The sequence below is a fragment of the Etheostoma cragini genome, chromosome 2 (assembly GCF_013103735.1).
Source record: "Etheostoma cragini isolate CJK2018 chromosome 2, CSU_Ecrag_1.0, whole genome shotgun sequence".
Lineage (NCBI taxonomy): Eukaryota > Metazoa > Chordata > Actinopteri > Perciformes > Percidae > Etheostoma > Etheostoma cragini.
The window spans coordinates 21,670,219-21,693,174 of NC_048408.1; the positions used below are offsets into that span (position 1 = coordinate 21,670,219).

Genomic DNA, 22,956 nt, shown 5'->3' on the forward strand with positions numbered 1-22,956 from the left:
GGTACGCAGCTCCACCTGGAAGATGTCTAGGACACGCTACTGAGAGGACAACATAGCAGACTATCTGTCTCAGTAATTCCATTTCTGTCACTTTGTTTAGCCCTGTAATCATGATTATTATGTATTTGTTTGAAAAAAGGCATGTCAATGCTATATTACCATTTTGAAATTAAGTAGGCCATGTACATGGAATGTTTGCTGATGGGCCAATAAATCATTTATTGTGCAACTGTAGCTGAAGAGCTGACACAAATACAATTTCACGTTACATGGAAGAACAAATACATGCTTGGTCATGAACGTCTCATTTGTAATCCTATCCTTGTATACAGTGTCCACTGTTAGAAAATCTACTATGTTCTCACTTTTTCCTTAGTCACAAATACAAACATTTATCCACACACAAGGGCTTGGTTAAGACGGGTGTGAGGGCAACGCAGGACACATTGGTCATGTGTGGGCCTGTCTGGCTGACCTGTCACGTGTCGAGTTAGCAAACTCCAGACACTAGAGACCACGATCTTCTCATCCACTACCGTCGAGTTTAAAACAACAATCTTAGCAGACAACCTCAGATAACCCCCACTTCCAACCACTCCTGTCCTTCCACCCTCCCCTCTCCCTGACCCAACTGACATGATAAATGTACAGAGGAAGCAGGAGGTACGCTGACTGCACAGGCACCGCAGAGTATCATCACATATCCAGCCCTAGCTATGACCAAAATATTACATTATGGTTCTTAGCACTAAGACCTCTATTAGTGCGTGTGGAGTGAGGCGTCAGTTGTCAGACTGCTGAATCACCACTTTTTGCTGAGTCAGTGTTAAACTACAGAAACCCATTCGCACCCATATGAGGAGAAGTCTGCCATGCTGTCCTTTCTTTCAGCACTTTGGGTCTTGGTTCTTTTCACAGCTACCTCATGTACTGTGTGATCGCCTCTCACAGCAACGCATGCTACTGGCAGGCAGCCTTCAAACACCCTCTCTGTGCCTCTTATTAAAATCAGACATGTGAGACGTCTGTGTGACATTTGTCCTAATCTCTGGGCGCATGATGTGCTCTGCTGTAAAGGTCTCTGATAACGACAGAAGGCAAAAAAGCCCCAAAAAGCATAAGAGGGAGTGACGGAAGAACAGTGTGTGACTATAAGAGCAGGAGAAGAGAGAGTGTGTAGTAATGTGTGTAATGCATTGCCATCACATTGGGCTGCTTGGTAATGGGAAGTCAAACTACTGGAACTCTTATTCTCAGCTGGAAAGTATTGTAGAAACCATTCTGGGAGAAAAATGGTTATGTCCTCAGAGTGACAGGCAACTAAAGATAACGACAGAGACTGGTTTATCCCGGTAGTCCGCACCACCAGCACTATCTCTAACGGCCCCACTAAGGGGTTAAAGGTCATAAACTAATAGATGATGCTGGTGCCCCCATGACCGCTCCCTAATCCCAGAAAAGGGTTGTTTATCATGTAGACCCACAGCCAAAGAGTTTAAGCCATTTGCGGCTTACGATATGAGTGGCGGCTTGTGACCATAAATACCTGCGTGCTGCAGCCAGAATCTCTCCTTGCCTCTGCCCTCTGGTAGCCACATAACACAGCAATCAGCAACATGGCCTACTGTTTCCCTGAGTTCTTAGAAAAGACTGGTGCTAGTTACATAAACAGTGATGGGTTTACTGTGCAGCCTCATAACTTCCTTTCCTCAGCTGGGGATTGGGGAAACTAAATTACTGGATGTGACATCACAGGATGACAGTGTCAGTAGGTTGCTATTAATGTGGCATCGCTTTTATAAGGGTTTAAACTGTTCTCCTGAAAGCAGTGGCCATTGGCAATAGCATGTTAAAAAGTGTAAAAAGCAGACCTGATGGCAATTGTGCTGTGCTGTTAGTAAGCTATGTTACGCTCGGTTATAAAATGATTTGAACAACAAAAATCATAAGTACAATTATTATGAAATGTCAAGTTGACATATAAAAGATACTCAATGAGATATATCCCCAACTTCAAGGACTTAAAATTAGCAACCAAAGCAAAACAACAACAATAAAAAGCCATAACGTTTGTACAATAAATAAGAGGATCTGTACGGCAACAGACAGGGTGGAAAAAATCAACAAAGGAGAACATAAACTAAAATATATTTAATGCAGAGTATTAGCTGTGAAGACTAATGCTCTGCTGTTGTATTTCTAGTGTCTAATGAATGACACAGTGAGCTGTAGGTTGCCTGAATGGGGAACTCTTCATCTGTGGCAGATTATATAACACATGCCCAGTTGCTACCAGGACCTGTGTTCCAAACTGTCACGCACAGCAGGGATATCAAATCCCTCGCTTACAATAAGACAACACAGGCAGAAAGGCCCCCTTTTTCCTTGTATTCAGCAGTGTGTGATTCCTGGCAATGTAAGCAAATATAGTAGCATGTTACTTTTTTTTTTTTTTGCTGCCTTGCAGGTATACCTTAGCAAACAGCTGCTTATGAAATCCCACGCTCTCTGGTGGTGAGGTGAGCTTCTCTCGACTCGAGTTCACGAGAGTTACCTGGAACTCGCAGTGTAAATGTGCGCAGAATGCAAGAGCGTTTATAAAACAGCTGTATAGATGGGAGCGTTTAGTTTTCACTTGTTATTTTCATACTTCTTCTACACAATGAAGTCTCAATCCATAGTGGCTTGGTTCAGAAAACATGAAATTATTTTGGAATAGGAGCTAAACATGCTCCTGCCAACATTCCCTGGTATTTTAACAGGTAACCAGTGTGCATCTCTCTCTCTCTCTCTCTGTATTTCTCTGTCTTTCTCTCTCTCTCTCACTCTCTCTCTCTCTCTCGTTCCTGTGGCTAGTGTTCCTGATGGGCCCCAGATGGGTACACAAGCAGGCAGCTATGCCCTCTGGCTTTGACATGTGAGCGAGCAGCCAGTTGGGCCCGGGTCACTGCACCACACCTTTCCTCCTCATCCCAGCTCGCCATGAATCACGTGCAGGACCTGCCCTTTTCTTCCAAATCCTACTACTTTCAGTCTTCTTCCCTTGCTTCAGCTCAGCTGCCAAGGTAAAGTAACACTGAGAAACATTTACATTTAAATCTACAGTCATTTGTGTACCGCTCTCCCGGTTGCTGTAGCTGTTTCACTTGAAATGCATCCAAACTGCCTCTAATGTGATTGAGGCAGAGTCCTTTTTAAAGAAGCACTTTGAAGCTCTCCCCGTTGATATGGGAGAGCTGCCCACCACAGCTTTTACACCACCTACGAACATTATATGTACATCTCTCGTCAATACAGCGAATAACTCCGCACTCAACCTTGCTCGCCCTTGTATCATCTCATGCACAAAGAGTGCATGAACAAAGGCACGCACACACACACACACATACACACATACACACACACCTCTGTTTAAACAAATACAAACAAATTCTGATATCTGATATCTCTGTAGTCAAAAACTAGGGCCACATTTATAGGACAGTGTGACGTGAGACGCGTGTAATGGCAGCAACAAGCCGTAATTACATCAAGATGACAAGAGCAGTCAGCACAGTAGCGTCTTGAACATATTCCAACAACTCTGGAGGGATAATGCAAGAAAGAAGTTTGAGGGTGTCGTAAACAGTTGAAAATGTATCGTTATAATAAAGCCCAGATTGTCTTGTCTATGTATCAGGGCTTTTCAACCACAGGAAAAGCCCTTTTCCAAAAGCCCAGGAATCTTTTTTTTTTTTTATTGATGAAACTCAGGAACTTCACTTGTATTTCAATTGCAGGAGCCTCATCCCAACTTTTCTGTCCGCTGACCGTTCAAAAACAAGCCTCCAGAATGTAACAATGTGTCTATGGAATTATTCAGTATGTAAGCAAGCACTGGTCAATATTAGGACATGGGATGGGAATTGTTTTTAGCCTAAAAAGTAACTATAACAGTGAAAAGAACTCTATTTTAAATAGTTTTTGTAAAGTCTTTTCCCGGGTCCAATTTTCCCTTTTATAAGTTACAACATGATTTACGGCAGGTAGACGGCACTACAGAGCACACAATCTGAAGGGTCACAGATTTCTTTGTAACACTGGAAAAGCCTATGCTAGTAAGCATTCAGCCAGGTAAAAAGTAGCAGGATATTTCTTTATACAGGCCTAATTGTATTTTAATTTGTTTTTAGAATATATCAGTTGTAATTATGGCTTAAATACTAAAATAATACTAGTAAATACTGGGGTAGGGCAATCACAGGAAAAGCCACAAAAGTGTTAGAGTATGAAAAACCAAACTGAAATGTGTCTTTTTGTGCAAACTTATTTCTCAAACCAAGCCACGTGTTTCTTCAATCCATTATAAACAATTTGCCAAATATATTTATTGCCACACAAAAACACATGAGGACCCAATAGTCCTATGGACGTTTAATGTAGGATGTAGTCCTACATTATCTTGTGCTAACAACATCTAATAACATTGAAGTATTTTCCTTTTCTGTCCCTTTTATAAATCAACTAAATATCCCTTTTGTTGTGCAGTGGGGTTATTTGTCTGCTAAACAGACAGCTATTTGTGCAAATCTGATGCCTGGCGTTTCCTGTGGGCAGAGTATTGAGAGGGGAAGGGGCTGAGCAGAAAAAGGAAAATGCATATTCATGTGAGTGTTCTTTGTCTGTGAGAAAAATAAATGGCAATAAAAGAACACCTGGGCCTGAAGAGTGGCATGGGGAGAATTGCATTTTGTCTTCTTTTCAGGAACCAAAAGCAGCTAAAAACAGCGCTGACAAAGCAACCAGAGTTTCTGCTTATTTTTCATTCAAAGTCCTCTGGAACCAACACTGTAGGAAAAGCGCAGGCGATGAAGAGAAAGAAAATATGGCTGTCCTAGATTCCAAACTTGTGAATACATAAATAATGGATAACTTCTCAGGCCATCCAAGATATCTGACATAATTACTGGATGTGCTCTTAAAAGGGGAGGGTCAGATTTCCAGCCTTTATACCAGTCAATACACTTCTCTTTGGCAAATCCTGCACTAGCTCAAACCAATTTAACACACACACACACACACACACCAATTTTGACCTACTTCTATTTTGTGCAGAGGGGGAGAATATTTAAACCTTCACCCAGTTATTACACTAATTACACATCACCAATGACCGTCTAGTAATCTTATAATCTACGAGTAAATCTCTTAAATTAACATGCAAAAGGAAATTAAGACATCTACCCCTAGGTAGAAAAATAAAATAAAAAATGTCTATCCTTCTCCTGCTTACTCCTTCTTGAGTGTCAAGGCTCATTTAAATTCGCCGCAAGTCATGATTCACAGCAATGTCAAAGATGATTGGAGTGATTAGAGTATTTTGTATTGCAAAGCCTCATTTAAAGTAGACTAAACCATGTCCATTGAGCACTACATCAAATCAATGGCAAATTATCTTTCTATGTGGTGGAACGCAATTAAATCAAACAGAAAATGTCGGCACAAATGTTTTTCTTTAAGCATTATTTTCCAAAACATTCCAAATGCATTATTTCACGGTTAAAAATAGCAAGCGTGAAAGGCCTGTGGCTTAAATGGTCTGGACCAGTTGCTACGGCGAATCCCATGTAAGCCTCTCTGCCCCAAATCATGTATACAGGGAAACAACATGTGGCACAGGGATCCAAACTCTGCAGATGGTGACATACAATATACATGGAGAGGAGCAGGACTGAACCCACAATGTAACCCATACATTTCTTCCCCAAGGTGCTTTGCTTGGACTGTAGAAAACACAAAACACATTCAAACTGTTCAGGACAGATGGTTTAGCACTCCTGGTGGTTTAGCAGATTAAAGGACCAAATTCTTCCATTGCACATTTGGCATCTTGTATCAACACCTGGACCATTTTTCAGCTGATTTGGTTTTCCTGGCAGTCAAATACAATGAAATAAAGTATTTGCATTTGTCTTAATCTAGTGAAACGGAGAGCAATTATTAGATACGGATGCTACGCACTGAAGCCAATACACACACATCCAAAGCACACCAAACTGCTGGACACACCACCCTTCTATGTGTTTGCCCCACCTTCGTGTTCTGAATCGCTGCGTTAACACAAAGGTTGTTTTTTTCTGCTAAAGATGCCTCTTCTAGGATTGTCTAGTTTTTTTTTTTTTCACTTATTCTCTCTTTCATGGGAGGGAGAGGGAGATCAGTCTCCCTTTCTCACATGACAGCTGTCAGGATGTAGCCAAGGTTTTAATGTTTACCCATACAGACAGTGGCACCTGACTGAATGTTTTTTTTTTAATAGAGGAAACTACCACTCACTAGCTCGACTGCTGGAACAGTCCTCAAAGAGCCAAACAGCCTGGCTGCAAAACTGGCGCCCATCGTATGGGCTTTAGCCAATTACAGCTTTATTATCTAAACTATAAATAAGAGGTTCAGGAAATGAAAAATGCAGATGGAGACCAGCTTCTATGTTGAATATGTCTGGGTTAGGATGGTGAAATCCTTATTCTAGGTTTCCCTTCACACTGCAAACCTTGTGTGGATGATTAATGATTTGACAGATGGTTCTAGCATTAGCCCATGTACAGCATGTTGCGTGTAACTCGTGTTGTAGTGTCACTAATACCCCACTGGACAATGCATTGGGTTGTGTCACTAACTGTTAGTGGGACCGTAAGACTGACCTTTGGGACTTTAAACCACATCCTTGTTACTGAGGCAAATATATAGCTGCACATCAAAGCTGGTGTGGTGAAAGTTCAGTCCACTGCCGATGTGCCAGTAAGCCTATTGCGTTTCTACATGCACACACAAGATTAGAGCCATTTTAGTCCTACGGGAACTGTACGATCTCTTCTTTTTTTTTTTGACAGACTTATGCTTACCTCATCCCGTTTATGAAACACGGACAGATGGGATGGATGCAAAGGGTCAGAGCGAGATAGAGAGGGGGAGATATATACAGCGTGTGGGAGGAAGGGGAGTGTTCTGTCTGTGTAATCTGCCCAGAAACTAGCCATGGGCACAAACGAGAGCCTGACAGACTGTCAGGAGTTCCACTGGGTTTACAAATGGCAAACGACATTTACATCAATGCTCAATGCTATGTGCCGCTAGAAAACACATGAAAGACATTCATGCTTTGTGTTCAGCACATTCATCAAAAGTGCCACGAGTACATATATTTTATGCATGTGTGACACCAGTGGAAATTAAACCCCTAACCCTAAACAGATAAAGAACTATGTTCTACTCATCAAGCTACAAAGGAAACAGTACTAAAGTGAAATAAGCCAGTAATAGTATGTCCTTTGTTTTGACAGCGACAGCCGCTACTATAAGTGCCTATGAGGATAATTAAACGGTAAGTGTTAGAAAAGTTCTGTTTGTCACCACATCCGTATCCTTCACCTGAAAGTAAACATGAAAGGAGCAAGAAACAAACGTTGCATCCATTGATAGACACATACTGTAACACCAGCAGCTCAACTCTTCAGCATGATCCTCAGAAAATGAAAAATGCTTTCACTCAGGTGCCGCCTTCCTGGTGGTGTATGATAGCGTGTGGCCTATTACATGTGCGTCTGTGGGTCTTGTTTTTTCTCTCTCTGTTCCTCGTTCTGCCCTCCTCCCTCTGCCTGTTGCACACCTAAGCGTAATCAGTGCTCAAGTAGAGCACTGATTACGCTTGCACTGCAAGTAGTGTGTTTGTGTGTGTGTGTGTGTGTGTGAGGGGGGGTGGGGGGGGGGGTGATAAGAAGGCAGAGAGGGAAGGGACAGGGCACTTTTTTAGCTACGTATTTTTGCGTTACTTAATAAAGCTTGTTGGTTTATTTTTAACCTCGTGTCTGGCATGTTTTTTATACGTTGCATCCTCAAATCTTTTTTGAGACTTGGTTTGTTCCTTTAACTGGAGGCTGTAACATGGCCCACGTCCTGACAATTCAATCATCCACTGAGGGTTTTACTGCAATGTCCAAGCTGACAGACAATTGTCGAGTTCGACAAACAGGGCTGAGGAATGAGGGGAATGCTCATCTCTCTCCCACACACACAGCAACCACTTTCTGTTCAGTATAATTAAACCATTTAACAAGTCTTGGTGCTCCATTGGAACTATGCTGGATGATGACCCATATTCTGGTTGGATGGCAGGGAAGGAAAGAAATGCAGAGGGGGTGAAAATGCATTGCTGCATGTGGGTGGGAAAGGGACTCTGATATTTCTAAGCATTCAGGCAGTTGTGACCTCAATCCCAAAAAAAGAGATTCAGTATGTGCGTGTAGAGGAGAGAGTCTTTCTGATTGGCAGTAAAGCTTACTGTAAAAAAATCATATGGATTCAGGGCTGAAACCACACTGGAAACTGGGGGGCAATAAAATGCAAATGGGACTTTCAAAATCAATTTGGACACGCAGGAACACACCCCACCCCTGCTCAACCAATCCCAAGTGGTAAATAAAGCATTACGCAGTTGATTACTAGGCAGAGCAATTCTGTTGTCACGCTAAAGCTGCTGAAGCCACAAACAGGATCCGCCATGCATAGCAACAGTGCAGAGGAGGGATGCAGGACGGATTGGGATAAAGTGGAAACAGAGAGGGGAGAGAGAGAGAGACGGAGATAAAGTAAAAAGTTTGAAAGGGAATAGGATGAAAGAATAGAGCAGAAATGTCCCCTTTAAGAAACAGCCACAGACCTAAACACATGCTCAAAACACATGTACACACACACACACACACACACACACACACGTGCAGGAGTAAGAGAGGGGCTGCGCTAGCTGTGCGTCCGGGCAAAGAAACTCTGGGGCCGAAGCCCTTCACTGAAACACGGATTAGTTCACACGTGCACACTGCCTTTTAATCTGCTCCACTGACAAAGGTTGGATGACGGAGAGAGAAAAGCATGAAGGCGAGAGACAAAGAGATGGAGTTAACAAAAGGAGATGGCCATAGAAACAGAGTCAGAGAGGGGGATGAGTGAGTAGGATGAAGTTAGTGGGACAGAGGGGAAAAGAGATGGAGGAAGGGGCATGCCTTTAGGGGCACTGTACAAGAACCACACCGCCTAAAAGTCAAATAACCAATGTTATCAATACATAAGTCTTTGGGATGTATGGATGGTGGGACTGAACTCTGCTCTCTTCCAAAATCCCATTTTGCACAACGCCAGCCAACGTCACTGGCCCACCCACAGCCCTCACTTTGCTCTTTAGCCCTGTGTGATTCGAATGCTGAGGCTTTGGATTAAAACTCCAACATTGGCCTGGCTCTGAAAATTGACCAGGGAGATCCAGCCAGATGTTGGCTGTTGTGGGGGAAGGGAGAGAAGAGGGTGGTGGGTAGATGTGTGTGTGTGTGTGTGTGTGTGTGTGTGGGGGGGGCTGCCCTGTTACACCATATCCTCTTTACAGATGTGGTTGTGTTTTAATGCGTCGAGTGGAGGGCAGGGATAGGAGTGTAATCCAAATATTCTATATTAACCTTTAATACACAAACACATTCATGTGTCAAAACACAAAGGAGCACACACTCATTTTCTCACCGAGGTTGAACTCACTCATTTTTCTTGTAAATTAAGCAACTTAAACCAGTTGGCACATTATACAGAAGTTTCAATTTCAACACAGAAATAGCAAATAATGGGTATGCACTGATGATGAGCAAGGATGAGAGGCTGTTACGAGAGTCAGGGGTGGGGACTTCTCTCACTGCTTCTTCCTCTCATTGGTGAAAAGCTAACCTCTATGATTGGTCACAAGGCAGTGGTGTTTCCCCTTTTTCCCCAGTTGTATGGCTAAAAATAGAAGCCATTGTCAGATTTAGCATAATTCAGTCTCTCTTGTGTTTTTAGCAAGCAACCCATTTCTCTCTTTCTCTCTCTCTCTCTCTCTCACTCTCTCTCTCTCTCTCTCTCTCTCTCTCACACACACACACACACAATCTTTAAGTTACCGATCAAATTAAGTCAGCTGCTAACATGACAAGCTGATCCGAGGAGGAAGAAGGAAAACAGAATCAGGAGCATTTCTTTTAGGAACAGCATGTAACCGCAGCCTTATCCATTTGGCCCAAATTGGTCTTATCAACAAGCTCAACACAATGCTGTTAATGGAACAAGTTGAACAGCACATTATGGGGGAGGAACTGCACACTTTGCAGCACAGCCTGAACATACAGTCCTTATTTCAACTTGATTAATTTGAACTACTACAAACAAATGTTTCCATTTCACAAAATTCTCTACAAGCCAAGACAGCCTGCTGACTAAACCTGTATGCCCTTCCAGCCTTGTTCGGTTTGGTTACACTTATCTTCCAAACAAATGCTGTGCAGATGCACTTTTGCGAATAAGGGCACAACAAGAAGGCGCCAAGATAACATGAGGCAAAGGTCAGATGAGCGAGACAAGACTGGAGTGATGGGTGAGCCAACATCCAATCCCCCGTGTGGGGCCTTCTTTACACCTGTCTACTGAACATCTGTGAGGGGAATGGCTTTTTAGGATGTTTGGCAAAACACTGGTATACACTCTACACTGTCTGACAGCAAGCCATTGGGAATGCCTGGACATGTCCACAAAACTGTACAGTTCTGCATCTTTACATCTCACCAGGCACCCTACTCAAGTAACTGATATGAATCTCATGCATGGGATTTTATACTAAAATTACAGCAAATCAACAAAAAAAATTATATAGATAATAATAGATAGATAATAATAATAATAATAATAACAATAATAATAAAAATAGATACACACACACACACACACACACACACACACACACACACACACACACACACACACACACTATAGCCTATAGATTTTTCAGTTCCTCGATGTTCTAAGGTATGTGACTGGCCCGATGAAAATGTCAGAAACCTGGCAACCGAGCAAGTAGGTTCAAAAGGTAAATCAATGCAGGCTTATTCACTCATCCTCAACCTTAACTCCGAGCTACACACCCACAGATGAGCCAACTTCACTTTAAGAACAGAATATGACCTCCTCAGTACAGCTGGGACTGTTTGAGACGATTAGTCCCACACTAACAAGTCATACTGGCTTATATGTCACTGTGGTAAATTACGGGTCAGAAATGCCCACTGTTTGCATCGCACACTGACACAGTGGGACTGTGGATCAGGCTTGCGTGCTGCTAAGGCATCCCTTAGTACGGTGTGTTTGACTTATCCCTCTGCTCATCCCATCAGTCTGTCAATTACTTCTTCGTTCTCTGACCCAGTCGTTAGTTAAAGCTAAGCCTAAGCCAAGCTAGGCTGTTGAGGACTAGCGCTGGGTGGGCCATGAGTAGAGGGGTGGGTGGGGGAGTGTGCCCGAGCATGTGTGCGTGCTCTAGCTGGGCTCACCAGACCAAAGATCAAGTCCCTTAAGCTGCTTTTGAGCCAAGAAAAGCTTACATGTCATCACGTTGGTCAGAACAAATGGTCCCGGTTTTAGGCCCTGCAGCAGAGCCTGAGAATAGGCTGCACTCACTGGGAAGACAACAGAAAGACTAGTGAAGCAGTTGGGCTTTCTTCATGGAGCATCAGCACAGCCAGAGAAAATGTAGCCCAGGTTCATTCATGTTGACTACTCATCCAAGCCCAAGGCTGGAACAACAGTACTGAGTTTATAGCCCACAACTTAAAAGGCAAGGAAATACTGTACATGAATATGGCCTCAATCCTAATTAGTTTTTTTTTTTTTTTCTTATACTGGTTTTGAAATGATCCTTTTTTAAATGGTGCTGGTGCCTACACTGTGCCTTACCCTATATATATAATATATATTTATAATGTATATAATATTAAATATAGAAAAGGAACACAAAACGACAGTTGGCAACATTAAAGAACGGTCTGTTTATTGCTATGGCCATATGGTCAAATTAAATGATTGATTAATAATGTAATATCAATAACTTATAACACTGACTTATTTCACCAGTAATTTGCTGGTAAACGACAAAAACAAGCACCAGATAGGAAAATGGTATTTTACAATTACTTAAAATGCACCACAAGGCTGGCAAGTTTCAAATAACGCATCGCCCGTGTCTTTCCAACAACGGCAGCTTAACGTAAGCTGTCAGCATTTTAACCATTGTGTTCAATCTACTACTAGCTAGCTAACGCTAACGTAGCGTCCCGTGAAGCAATGCTTCTGAAAAAAAAAGTCAGGCGACAAAATTAGGCACCAAAATTTCCGTTCCTATTTTTGTATCATTAACGTTGTCTACGTTTCGGTACCCAACCCTAATCCTAATAGAGGTATGTACCATTTGAAAATGTGACACCTATTCAATGATTTTCAGTGGTGACTTAATTACTAAAACTGCTGTATCTCAAGGCCTGTAGTAGTAATGGTAACATTTAACAGGATATTTTAAGTTAACTTAGTAAGATTTTTAAGTAAGCTTAAAAATCTGACCAACTGTAGAGACATTTAACACACACGCACACACACACACACACACACACACACACACACACTCCTCTGTTTAAACAAATACACACACACACATTCTGATATCCGATATCTCTCCAGTTGAAAACTAGGGCCAAATTTATATGCCCCTGTGACCTGAGACACGTGTAATGGCAGCAATGCAATTCTATCCATTCCAAAGTTTATCACAAATGAGGCGTGACTGTATTCATTTACCATTTCAACTACCACTGAGCCAAAACCAGTCTGGAGAGGGCAGGCCTCACGCATGCTCCTTACATGCCACCCAAGGACAACCGAATCCCAACTCAAGACTGAGACTTTTTATTATTCCACAGACACACTGAAAGTTTAGTGTTTAACCCACACTGTTTGCCCAACTCCTCTCGTGAAGAATCAAGTAGAAAAGCTAATGCTGCTTCCACTGCCTGGGCACTGGGGGAAATTTAATTTGGTGTGTGTATTATAAGCCTGGCCTTGATAAACAATGTTAAAATGTATAAGTCGCTGTTGAGGAGAAGGGTAAATGATAACCGACGGTTCTTGTGGATGTATTGTAGCAAGTTCAAGCCTGTGTATTGATTATCCATAAACAGAGTCATAATACAAAAGGGAAGAAAAAGCAACAGCTTGAATGACAACAGACTAAACCCTGGGTTATTAAATACCTTCGTCTTTTTCTGTAAAACACTTTAATAAACAAGGCTCATCCAACATCTAAACTGAGCTGGAGTTAAAAAGAAGAAAAAAAAAGGACTGTACAGGCCGAAAAACTGTGAGATCAAAGCGGTGGACTGCAACACGTAGCCGTGCAAGCCTTTAACTGTTAAACCTTACTGAGGCAGTGTAATTTAGTAGTGACATGAGGAAGTGAAATAGGGCTGTTAGGAAGTACATGATGAAAACAGCAGAGCCACCACGTTATCTGGTCCCGCCGCACAGTGTGAGCATCTGGAATGTGGGTTTCCCCTCCCTCTTTCAGCCCTTTTTATCCGTGTCCTGTGGTCTCTGTTGTCACGAAAACTCTAGATGTCACAGAGGTTATCAGCACCCGTGGTAGCCATGCAAGGCAAATCGTCTCGCTGGCGGCAGATATACTGGGTTGATAAATGTTGAGAGAAAAGGGCTCTAGTCGGTCCCATGAAGGAGCTGCCTCCAATTTACGCGACTTGGAAGTCTGCTGAGGTGGAACGAAAGCTGCTGCTGTTGTAGAATGATGTTATAAGCCTGACACACTTGGGTGAACAACTATGCCTGATACATATAGCTCAAAGTGAGGCATGTGCTTAAAGGGAATTGGATTAACTGCTGGAAAACGGGGCAAGTGGGATTATAAACGATTCTGACTTTAAGTGTGCTTCTAAAAAGATGGATTACCATTTCAATTGTTACCCTCTTTCTTTGCTAATAGAAATTTGAATGATCTTGTACTGTTCAGCTACTAGGCAAAAATCCCACGTCTACAGTGTTATGAACAGGGTGTCGGTATCTGAATTTGGTGGCGTGGTACAGGACGGCCTGTTCCCAGCTCACTCTGTTCTGCTGCAGCTCTCTGCACGGCAGCACAGTCCGGCGAGGTGGAGCCAAGAAAAGCAAGAGGGAGAGAATGCAAGTTTCAATGGCTGTTATACCAATGACGGGAATTATAACACATGTGCCGTCAAATACACAAATGCGTGGGACATTACCTTTTTAGTCACTTTACATTAAGCTGCATCAATTTTAGTATGCAGAGAATTTAATCTCACTTAGTTAAATTAGTTAAATTATCTGTCCAATGGTTCAGAACTCTGCAGTAACCATAATTCAGTGCTGAAACAAGCCAACAGTGATCCCTTCTGTTCTGCCATCTACATGCTTTACACTAGTCTGCTCAGATTGGCAGAGATGACTGTTGCCCATAAATGGCCATAGGAACAGGCCATACTACAAAGCGCCTAGCTGTGTGAATGTGCAGGGAGTGACGAAAACAGCCTTCCCACAGTGTTGTAGGAACAAACATCAGAGCCGGCACCTTTTTTATGTATTTGTGTGGGTGGAACACTGAAAAAATGCAACCCCACATGGGGGCTGCAATCTGCCGAGGCCAGTCGGGCCGACCGGCTGGCTTTGTGTGGCATCGCTTATGAGCACCGAGATGACACATCAACTCTTGTCTATATTTAACTCACTGGACGCCTCTCCTTCCAATGTTCCCATCCTTTTAAAAGAGGCTGCCAGGGAGGAGAATGGTGAGAAAAACAGACCGAGGTGATATGTAATTACACCGAATGTATCCAGCCTCCCACATCCTTTCATTGTACACACTGTCAGAGATAATGAAATGGAAGGCAAGCTTCTTTTTTCTCCCATTTACCATAAATCCTGCAAGTCTAGCCTCTCTTATTTATGGTGTCAAAGAAAACCCTTAATGGCTTGACTCTTGAAGCCTGCAAAGTCACAGAGCATAAACACCAGCGAGCACCTTATGTGGGTGGTGAACTCAATCTGATAAGGGCCTCTAAGACACCAGTGTTTGCTCTCTTCAGACTGTGTGGTTTACCATCACAAACCAAGGTCTTCCTGAATACCCCACATTTCTTTTACTGTAGATACCTGTAATCATTGCATAATCTTAAATGTTGATATAAACTCAGAATATAGCTATGGTCAGGCTGGAAAGCCACTGAAAAGACATTTTGTTCGGATATTACACTGACGCGGTTGCCAATGTCACTCCCCGATGGAAGTCGAGTGTAGATTTGAGTTGCATGCGTCATGCGTCTCGTCGGGTATGACACGTTATGCCGTAAACTGTTTAAATCTGCACACGCGCGACTCAAATCTGCACACGCGCGACTCAAATCTGCACTCGACTTACATCGGGGAGTGACACCCTATACTACATACAAATCCAAAAACACCTTTGCATCAAAACAAGCACTGAACTTTTGACTTCCGCTGCAGCTCTGCCTGCATGCACCCTTGCCTGCCCCTGTAACTCGAAGCCCTTAGCTTGGCAACCAAACTGTTGCATAACTTTGCAAAGGTGCTAAGAGTGTGTGAATGAGAGGGGGGAATTAGGGAGGAGGGAATGTTATTAGTGAACACAACTGGGTCACCCCTTACCTTTGGTTTTAAGGACCTGTTGAGGAGAAAGTGCTTTCGGGAAGAAGGGCAAAACTCGTTGTGGGACAAAATGAAAGTAGGACATATTGGACTTGTTAACATGTCAGGGCAGGGTGTGCATGTGCCTGCATGCTGTGCTCTATGATTTAAAGGTGAAATGTTGAAAATGTAATGCCAACTCACCTATTCTTCTCCAACTCATTATGCGTGGACCTGCAAAGACAGAAAACATAAGTTTTCAAATAAAGGCATTAAACCAACCAACGGCAATGTGAACCAGGCATTCACTGTGGCATTATACAGCCTCTTCCTCAATAATGCACAGCACAACTCTCTCTGTGTGTGTGTGTGTGTGTGTGTGTGTGTGTGTGACAGTGCAGCCACTAGAGTTCACACATGAAGGATGAGCACGCACACGCACACACACACACACAAGTCAGGGTTCAGTGCTCTGTTAATAATGTAAAGTGGATCAGCTGGTCCCTAAGAGTGTCTTTGTGTGGCAACATACTGACGGGAGACAAGCTCTCCTCCTGATGCTTAAATGGCCAAGTTCCCATCCCTACAAACAGCACTCCACTACGCTTCAAGGGGGCAGGTATGGGGGGGGGGGGGAGATGTACCTCTCCTGAGTCATGTGCACAGCACTTCTCTGTATGTGGGTTATCAATACTGCATTATGCTTTCCTCATCTTTTAACACTGAGCTGACAAAACTGCTGCCTTGTTAATACGGAAGCAGGAAAGACAGAGAAAACAGGAGATATTAATGGGGAGGAAGGAAGTAGAGAGGGACAAAACAGAGGCACCAGATCAAGGCTGTGGTTCAGTCTGTAAAAACTGGCCCTGCCTCACAGGAAATTATTTTTTTTAGTTAAATTATTTACACCGATAAAAAAACACTGTATGTCTCTCTTTTTAATATAAATATATATATATATATATATATATATAAAAAATTACATTTCATGTAGTTGGGTATGCAAGACTGGATGTTAAGTCCACTGTGGCAGTATGTTTGATGTACCATGACAAGCTGTATGGCCAGGTTGAGTGGCTGCTATCACAGCAAAACTTAGGTAAGCTGGCCCGGTCCATTTTTTAAGCCTTAAGTGCTCACATGCATGCTCGACAGGTTTCATATTCTACAACCCTGTACTAGCCACGCATGACTCAATGTGCTCTGCATCGGCCAACCACTCACACATCAAAATCCCCCTAATAAACATCTCCGCAAAATATGGACTCACGGACCCCGAAATATTATGTAGGTAAAATAAATATTCAGTCTTTTGTTCAATTCAGGCTTTAACGCGATTTATAAATCACTTTATAATGGCCCACTAATTCATGTAACAGTGAGACAGAGCAATAGTTTTGCTGCCAGAAAATGAATACTTTGGAGTGCATAATTTGCGTCATCATACTGTCAACGTACTCGCACAGTGTCTCAGTTGCTTGGAAACCCTCATCCCAATTTGTAATCTTTTCCAAACTCTGAGCATTTCACCACATCACACTTAAAGAATGGTAAAAATGGTATCATTATTATCAAAGTGTTGTTGCAAATGATGGCAAAAACAACAATGTTTGAAAAGACTGGGATGATACAGACAGTGATAAAGCAACTTTTTTGAAAAGCCCAAGTATGTTCCAATAGATAAATAACTTTAGAACTGGACGTTTTTTTTTAGGCCAATATACTGATGTCACAAACACGATCTGCACTTCTGAAAATAAGAGGACTTAGGTCAGCCCCGGACCATACCCCCCCGCAATCAATCAAGCGACTCTCATTCAGAGAGATCATTATTAGTCAGTTTGCTTTCCCATTGGCTTATATCATCAAAACTGCTTTCCCTGTTGCCTAAATCAGATATATTAGTGCCAGGAGCTCAACAACAATACAATACCGATTATAGTTCAAGGCCACACACAACTGCAGCATACTTCGTTCTGTGGGTATGCATGTGTATGTGTGTAATGTATATTGCACACACACAGAGTGGGTCAATGAGATAAAGCAACCTTGCTATAAATGGTAGGTAAGAGAGGACAGAGTCAGATAAGCCCATTGCTTTAAGACTTAACACGCTACTGACAAGGTTGCTACTGTACAGCTGGAGCCAGACATCAAACTGTGTTTAGAATTAACTATTACGGTCATTCTGATCCTTAAAATATGGTCATATTTCAAGGAAGTTAGTTTAACATTTATTTTGGAATGTCCCCAAAGTGATTTCAAACAAGGAATGAATAGGATCATTTATATAACATACTGTAGGATCTCATTTAGACTTAAGGCTGGGCAATATGGAGAAAATCAGATTTCACAATATTTTTGACCCAATACTTCGATATTGATGTTGCAAAAATATTGGTTGACAATAATTGCTTTCCCACAATATTTACACAATGAGGTTTGTGATAAATAATAATTAGTAATGTGGATATAATGATTAAGCGGGTGAAGGCAAATAATAGAACAGCTGGAATAGTCTGGTAGGTTTAGAAAATGATATCACTTTACTGTGATGCAGCTTGTAAAACCAGAAAAAGACAACACCCGTCATATTACGATATTACAATATCCAAAATCTGATGAAGATGTAAGTTATGGAATAAACCTCTTTTGCTTTCTGTGGAAAATGTAATCTGACATTATGATGGGTTGAAAATGGTTCACAACTCACAGCTGACTAATTAAGATTTCTCCTATTTCGATTTCAGCAGGCCATAAATAGGACTGTTGGATAAAGTAGAGCACTAATGACCAGACATCAGTGACATTTAAAGCACTAGGGATATACAAATAATTGCTGTTTTGTTTCTTTGCAAGGTGTGCCATTCCAGTGGGAATGAAATAAACTGCATCACAACACAAAGCTGAGGCATGGTGTTAAATGCTAAATGGCGTTACCTCACTGAGTGATCAGTGAAGAAGAATTCCCCTATTCTTTGGGAGCTTTATGAAAAACAGCCTCAGACCTATATCTGATCGTGACTGTTGCCATGCAGAACTACGCAGCGCTCTGGGCTCATGAGTAATGCGCAGTTCCTGTTTGCTCTTACATTAATATTAAAAGGCTCAAAGAGAGAGAGAAAAAGAGAGTGGGGCTTGCGTTTGATATATGACTGTCGATGGACAGATTAATGTAAGCAGCCTAGTAGCACCAAGAAAAAAAACACAATACCAATGGGTCTTAACTTAGGGAGATTCTCTGCTGCTTTTAGTACTACATTTAAGTTCCTGTCATGGGGTAAGTGAGAGCACTGTGAGAGACAAGGGCCTTCATCTTTGTGGCAGCTGATGATGTGATTATCAAACAGTGTTTCATCCAGCTGCACAATAGAAAAAGGCTATTAAGCATACGCTCCACAACGCACATCAACAGCTTGATGGTGCATGCAAAAGGAGGAAAAAAAAGAATAGTGCAAACATGCTTTGATTTAAAGGATATATAGTTATATATACAGTTGAAACCAGTAATGTACAGATTTCCTAAGCCCTGAAAAATTGCTCCACACATTCACAACACCACCATCCATAAATAGATGTTCTTCCCCTCAGGGCAGAAGGCAAAACTACCCCTCTCTCCCACAGTGTAGAATTCTTCATGCATAGAAGAAAATGAGCAAGACTACCACCAAAACCTAAAAACAATAACTCAATATGAAATAAAGAGAAAGCCCGATGATTTATTTAACCAGGGGTGAGAGGAGTGCAAAATATTACAAATTACTTTTTTTCTTTTTAAGCCGTCACTTTTACGACGGTCCCTACAGCCCGTTTTGACAATCAGCTGCTGAAAAGCCAGTAGAGCCGTTGGTGCTACCCCCTCCACCGAGTAAGCAAAACAGCGGCGTGGACGGTCACCTCCTATGCATATACGTTTCTACAAGTTAAAGAAAAATCCAGGCAAACTTTTTGTCCACGATATTCTGGAGCGTGGACATGTTGTAGGCTACTATTCACCCTGGGGAGACGGTGACAGCTCGCTTGTTGACCAACGTAGCGATAACGCATTGGCATTCTGACTGCAACACTACAGCGAATCCAAACACAGTTCAACTTACGAGCATCTAGCTATATCAGTAAAAAGCAAATACACGCAGCGTAAACAGTGCTAGCAATTTATCAGTGATCACACCACGAAAGAGAACAGTTTCTTACCTATTGTGGTTACTACTGAACTTCTTATTTCGGAATTTCTTTTGCCTCTGGTAGTCTGTGTTCTGACTGGATGGAAATGTCGAAGCATATCCGTGTTCACACTCTGTTGAAAGAAAATGTGTGGTTAAAAGTTAGCTATGGACGACTTGTGACACTTTCTGTCGAACCCATGTAAAGGTTGACGTGAACAGCAGGTGTGCTACATTTGCTGACACACTATGTTAGGCGTCATTGTTACCGTTGGGCTACCTATTTGAAAAGCAGTCAACAGAGCAGACGTTGACGTTTATTGATACGTTTCTCAGGTTCCGGGCTTGAAATTACCTCTTTCTCTCCTTTCTAGGTATTCCGCAGCTTCCAATAACCGTTGGATATTTATTAACTGAACAGCCGTCATTCTTTCCTGAGGCTGGCTGCCCGTTAACGTAAGCTAAGCTAGGCTCTCTTTAGGTTACGTTAGCTTAGCGAACAGCAGCAACGACGGGTCTCTTTTAAATACAGGGAAGACAGTGCATCTGTTATTATTACACTGAGTGATACTTAAACCACGTCGTGTTATTATCTTGTACAGTGTCTCATCGGCAGTCTTTGTCGAAAAGAGAGGGGGAAACAGTGTTTCCAAGCTGGCAAGCCACAGCCAATCCTTGCCAGGTTTCGTCGTTAGAAAATGTCAAAACCAGTGTACCAAAGTATTAAAAGTGTCTAGGAAACACGATATTAATTTTTTACAAAATCGGATATAAACAATATAAAATTTCCCCCGTTGTAGCCCAGAGCCAGCAAATTAAGTGCCTGCTGCTGCTCGTTTCTTCTCTTCTCCTGTTTGTTTACCTACTGCACAGCTGGGAGGCGGGGACCTAGCGGAGGATAGGACGGTCTAGCGCGATGCATTCTGGGAAAGAGAGTATTTTGGTGCATCTATAAAACATTGTCAACACGCACACTATTCATTTTTTATCGCAATTGAGCATGACTTTACTGCGATTTACCCAGTTAAACACTCTCCGTTATTAATTCATGATATTAATGTTACTACGGCAGGTCAGTTCCTGAGTATGTGTCTGTGGGACATTGCTACAGTCCACATACAAGTCAACAAAAATTATTTTCAGTAAGTGTGGTGATTATTATTCTGATGAAGCATAAGGTTATTATTGCTATTGATGACAATGAAGAAAAAAAAGAATGATGAAATATATTATAATGACCAAAGTAAATATTCACCTCGACATAACAGGTGTTGGAATTGTACTCTAAAAAATAAATCATACTCATTTAATAAATCATATTAACAATTATTAATTGAGCTATTGAAGTGGTTGTCTGATGTGTTACTGACTAATCACGAATACTCATTGTGTGTCAAGTATTCCTCTCACATGCATTCTCCACAAACGTCTCTTCGCCTCTGCAAAAAAAGCCCTACAAATCCCATGATTCACCAGGACCAAGGGGGTGTAGTTTTCGGATGAAGCCAGGCCCAGCAACACATGACGTCGCTACAGACCGAACGTCTGATTGGCGGATGGCTTTGACAGGCACCGGGGGTTGAGCTCGCCAATGACCAACCGCAGAGCAGCTTTGCGCCATGTGGCAAGCAGTGCGGCACGCCTTCAAATAGCAGGAAGCAAACAATCGAGAAGAGCTCTGCTGTTGCGATCTGCTGCTGCAAAATTCCCACGTTACATTATAGGTTATATATTACTTAAAGGTCTCATGCAACGCGCATTAGCTCGTATGCTCGGCTTTTCTGCACAAAACAGACTTGAAAGGGACAGACCCACGAGAAAGCGACAGAAAGACAGCTTATTTTCCACTGTCTTTAAATCATGACTCGTTGAAAGGAAACGAGGACAACGTTAATAATTAATTTATGAAAAAAAGTCGTTTTTAATATTGCATTTTTCTACAAATTATCTGCCATTAAATTATACATAAGCCAGGATGTCAGGATGGCAATTTGAGCAATTTCAACCCTATCGAGATTATTCCTATAAGTTATAAACAAGAAAATTTAAATTCTAGACAGTGACAATTCTATGTGTGTCTATATATGTAAATGCCCGATCACCATTGTATCCTTTGGCGTTTTATCTATAAAGTTGGAGCTTTTTTCGATCGAGTCGACTGCGGGGGCACAATGACATCATCCTAAACTGAGTTGGAGGGCGCTGCAATGTGGTCAGATCATCCCGGAGTGGTAGTCTAGATGTCCTACACCCACACAAACCCAATCCTATCATATTGCTTTATCTATGCTTTAGGGAAGAAATTACAGATTCCTTGGTTGAGAGTTGTGCGCAAAGCGACGCACATATAACGCAGATAAACAACCCAGAAAACAATGAAAGCATGTTTAAACTCCTACTATTATTGCAATGGTATATATCATATTAGTCTGGTGCAAGCTGTGCCTATAGCAAGCAGGGGTGCTTAGTTGAATGAACTCAGCCCTTTTGTCGAGTCTATTGCCAATGAAGTCTTTTTTTCCTGAAATTGACAAGGATCAAATGCAGCGCATATAAACTCACTTCCGTCCTTCCTCTCGGTGCTCTCAAGAAACCGAGCAGCCTCCAGCAAAACTTGTACGTTTTTCAGAAAAGTGTTGATCTGCTCCATGTGGGAGTCTTTGGAGTTGAAGACGTCATTGAAAGGGCAACTAGCCATCTCGAGATCTTGTTGATCCAAGAGGGACGCCTCGGAATCAAAAAAGAACTCCTCGCTCTTCAAACTTCCTCTTTGCATCTCACTTTTGGCCATTTTTATCTCTAAAGTTTCTGTGGCTTCTGTTCTGACGACGTGCTGAGCGCAAATAACAGTGCGGCAGCTACCAGTGGATGCTGCTCTTGTTGTCAGATGGCTCCTCTTTTCTTTTCTTTTTTTTTTATGAATGCGGGGTCTCTACTGTGGAGCAGTGGCCAATGTCAGTAGATGGTGATGCATGGGAAAAAGAGAGCCCGGCCCCCCCTGTCTGTGGAGTCTGCATGGTCCTTCTGCCCGTTAGGGTAACATTTTCGGTTATATGTATTTAGAATAAAGGAAAACAAACATGTGAACGTGACATTGAAATCACACAGTTTGATATGCTGTTGTACACAACATCTGAGTTGATGTCTTTGTATTTATTGTCTTTCTATTTTCTCTTAGCATGTAGGCTACATTATAATGTTAGTGTTGCCAGCAAAGGTAAAATTGACTGAAGAAGCAATGCTAATAGTT

The 22,956-nt window shown here is 42.1% G+C and overlaps 1 protein-coding gene and 1 long non-coding RNA gene across 3 annotated transcripts in view; one reads left to right on the forward strand and one right to left on the reverse strand.

The window, feature by feature from the left end:
- The window catches only part of LOC117957239, a 19,115-nt gene extending 14,958 nt beyond the window's left edge, over positions 1-4,157 (forward strand). The window contains exon 2 of the long non-coding RNA XR_004659450.1: positions 4,026-4,157. This is a non-coding gene — a long non-coding RNA (uncharacterized LOC117957239). The remainder of the gene's footprint in view (positions 1-4,025) is intronic.
- Positions 1-22,664, reverse strand: part of mxi1 (max interactor 1, dimerization protein) — a 26,474-nt gene extending 3,810 nt beyond the window's left edge. The window contains exons 1-3 of one of the 2 annotated variants that reach the window (XM_034892816.1): positions 22,269-22,664; positions 19,738-19,840; positions 15,748-15,777 (exon numbers count right to left, since the gene is read on the reverse strand). In XM_034892816.1, the coding sequence (XP_034748707.1) occupies positions 15,748-15,777; positions 19,738-19,840; positions 22,269-22,497 (362 nt within the window). In that variant the 5' untranslated portion in view covers positions 22,498-22,664. Of the gene's footprint in view, positions 1-15,747; positions 15,778-19,737; positions 19,841-20,061; positions 20,575-22,268 lie in introns of those variants that run through there. The other variant, XM_034892824.1, reaches the window with a different exon arrangement.
- Between the last annotated feature and the right edge of the window lie 292 nt (positions 22,665-22,956).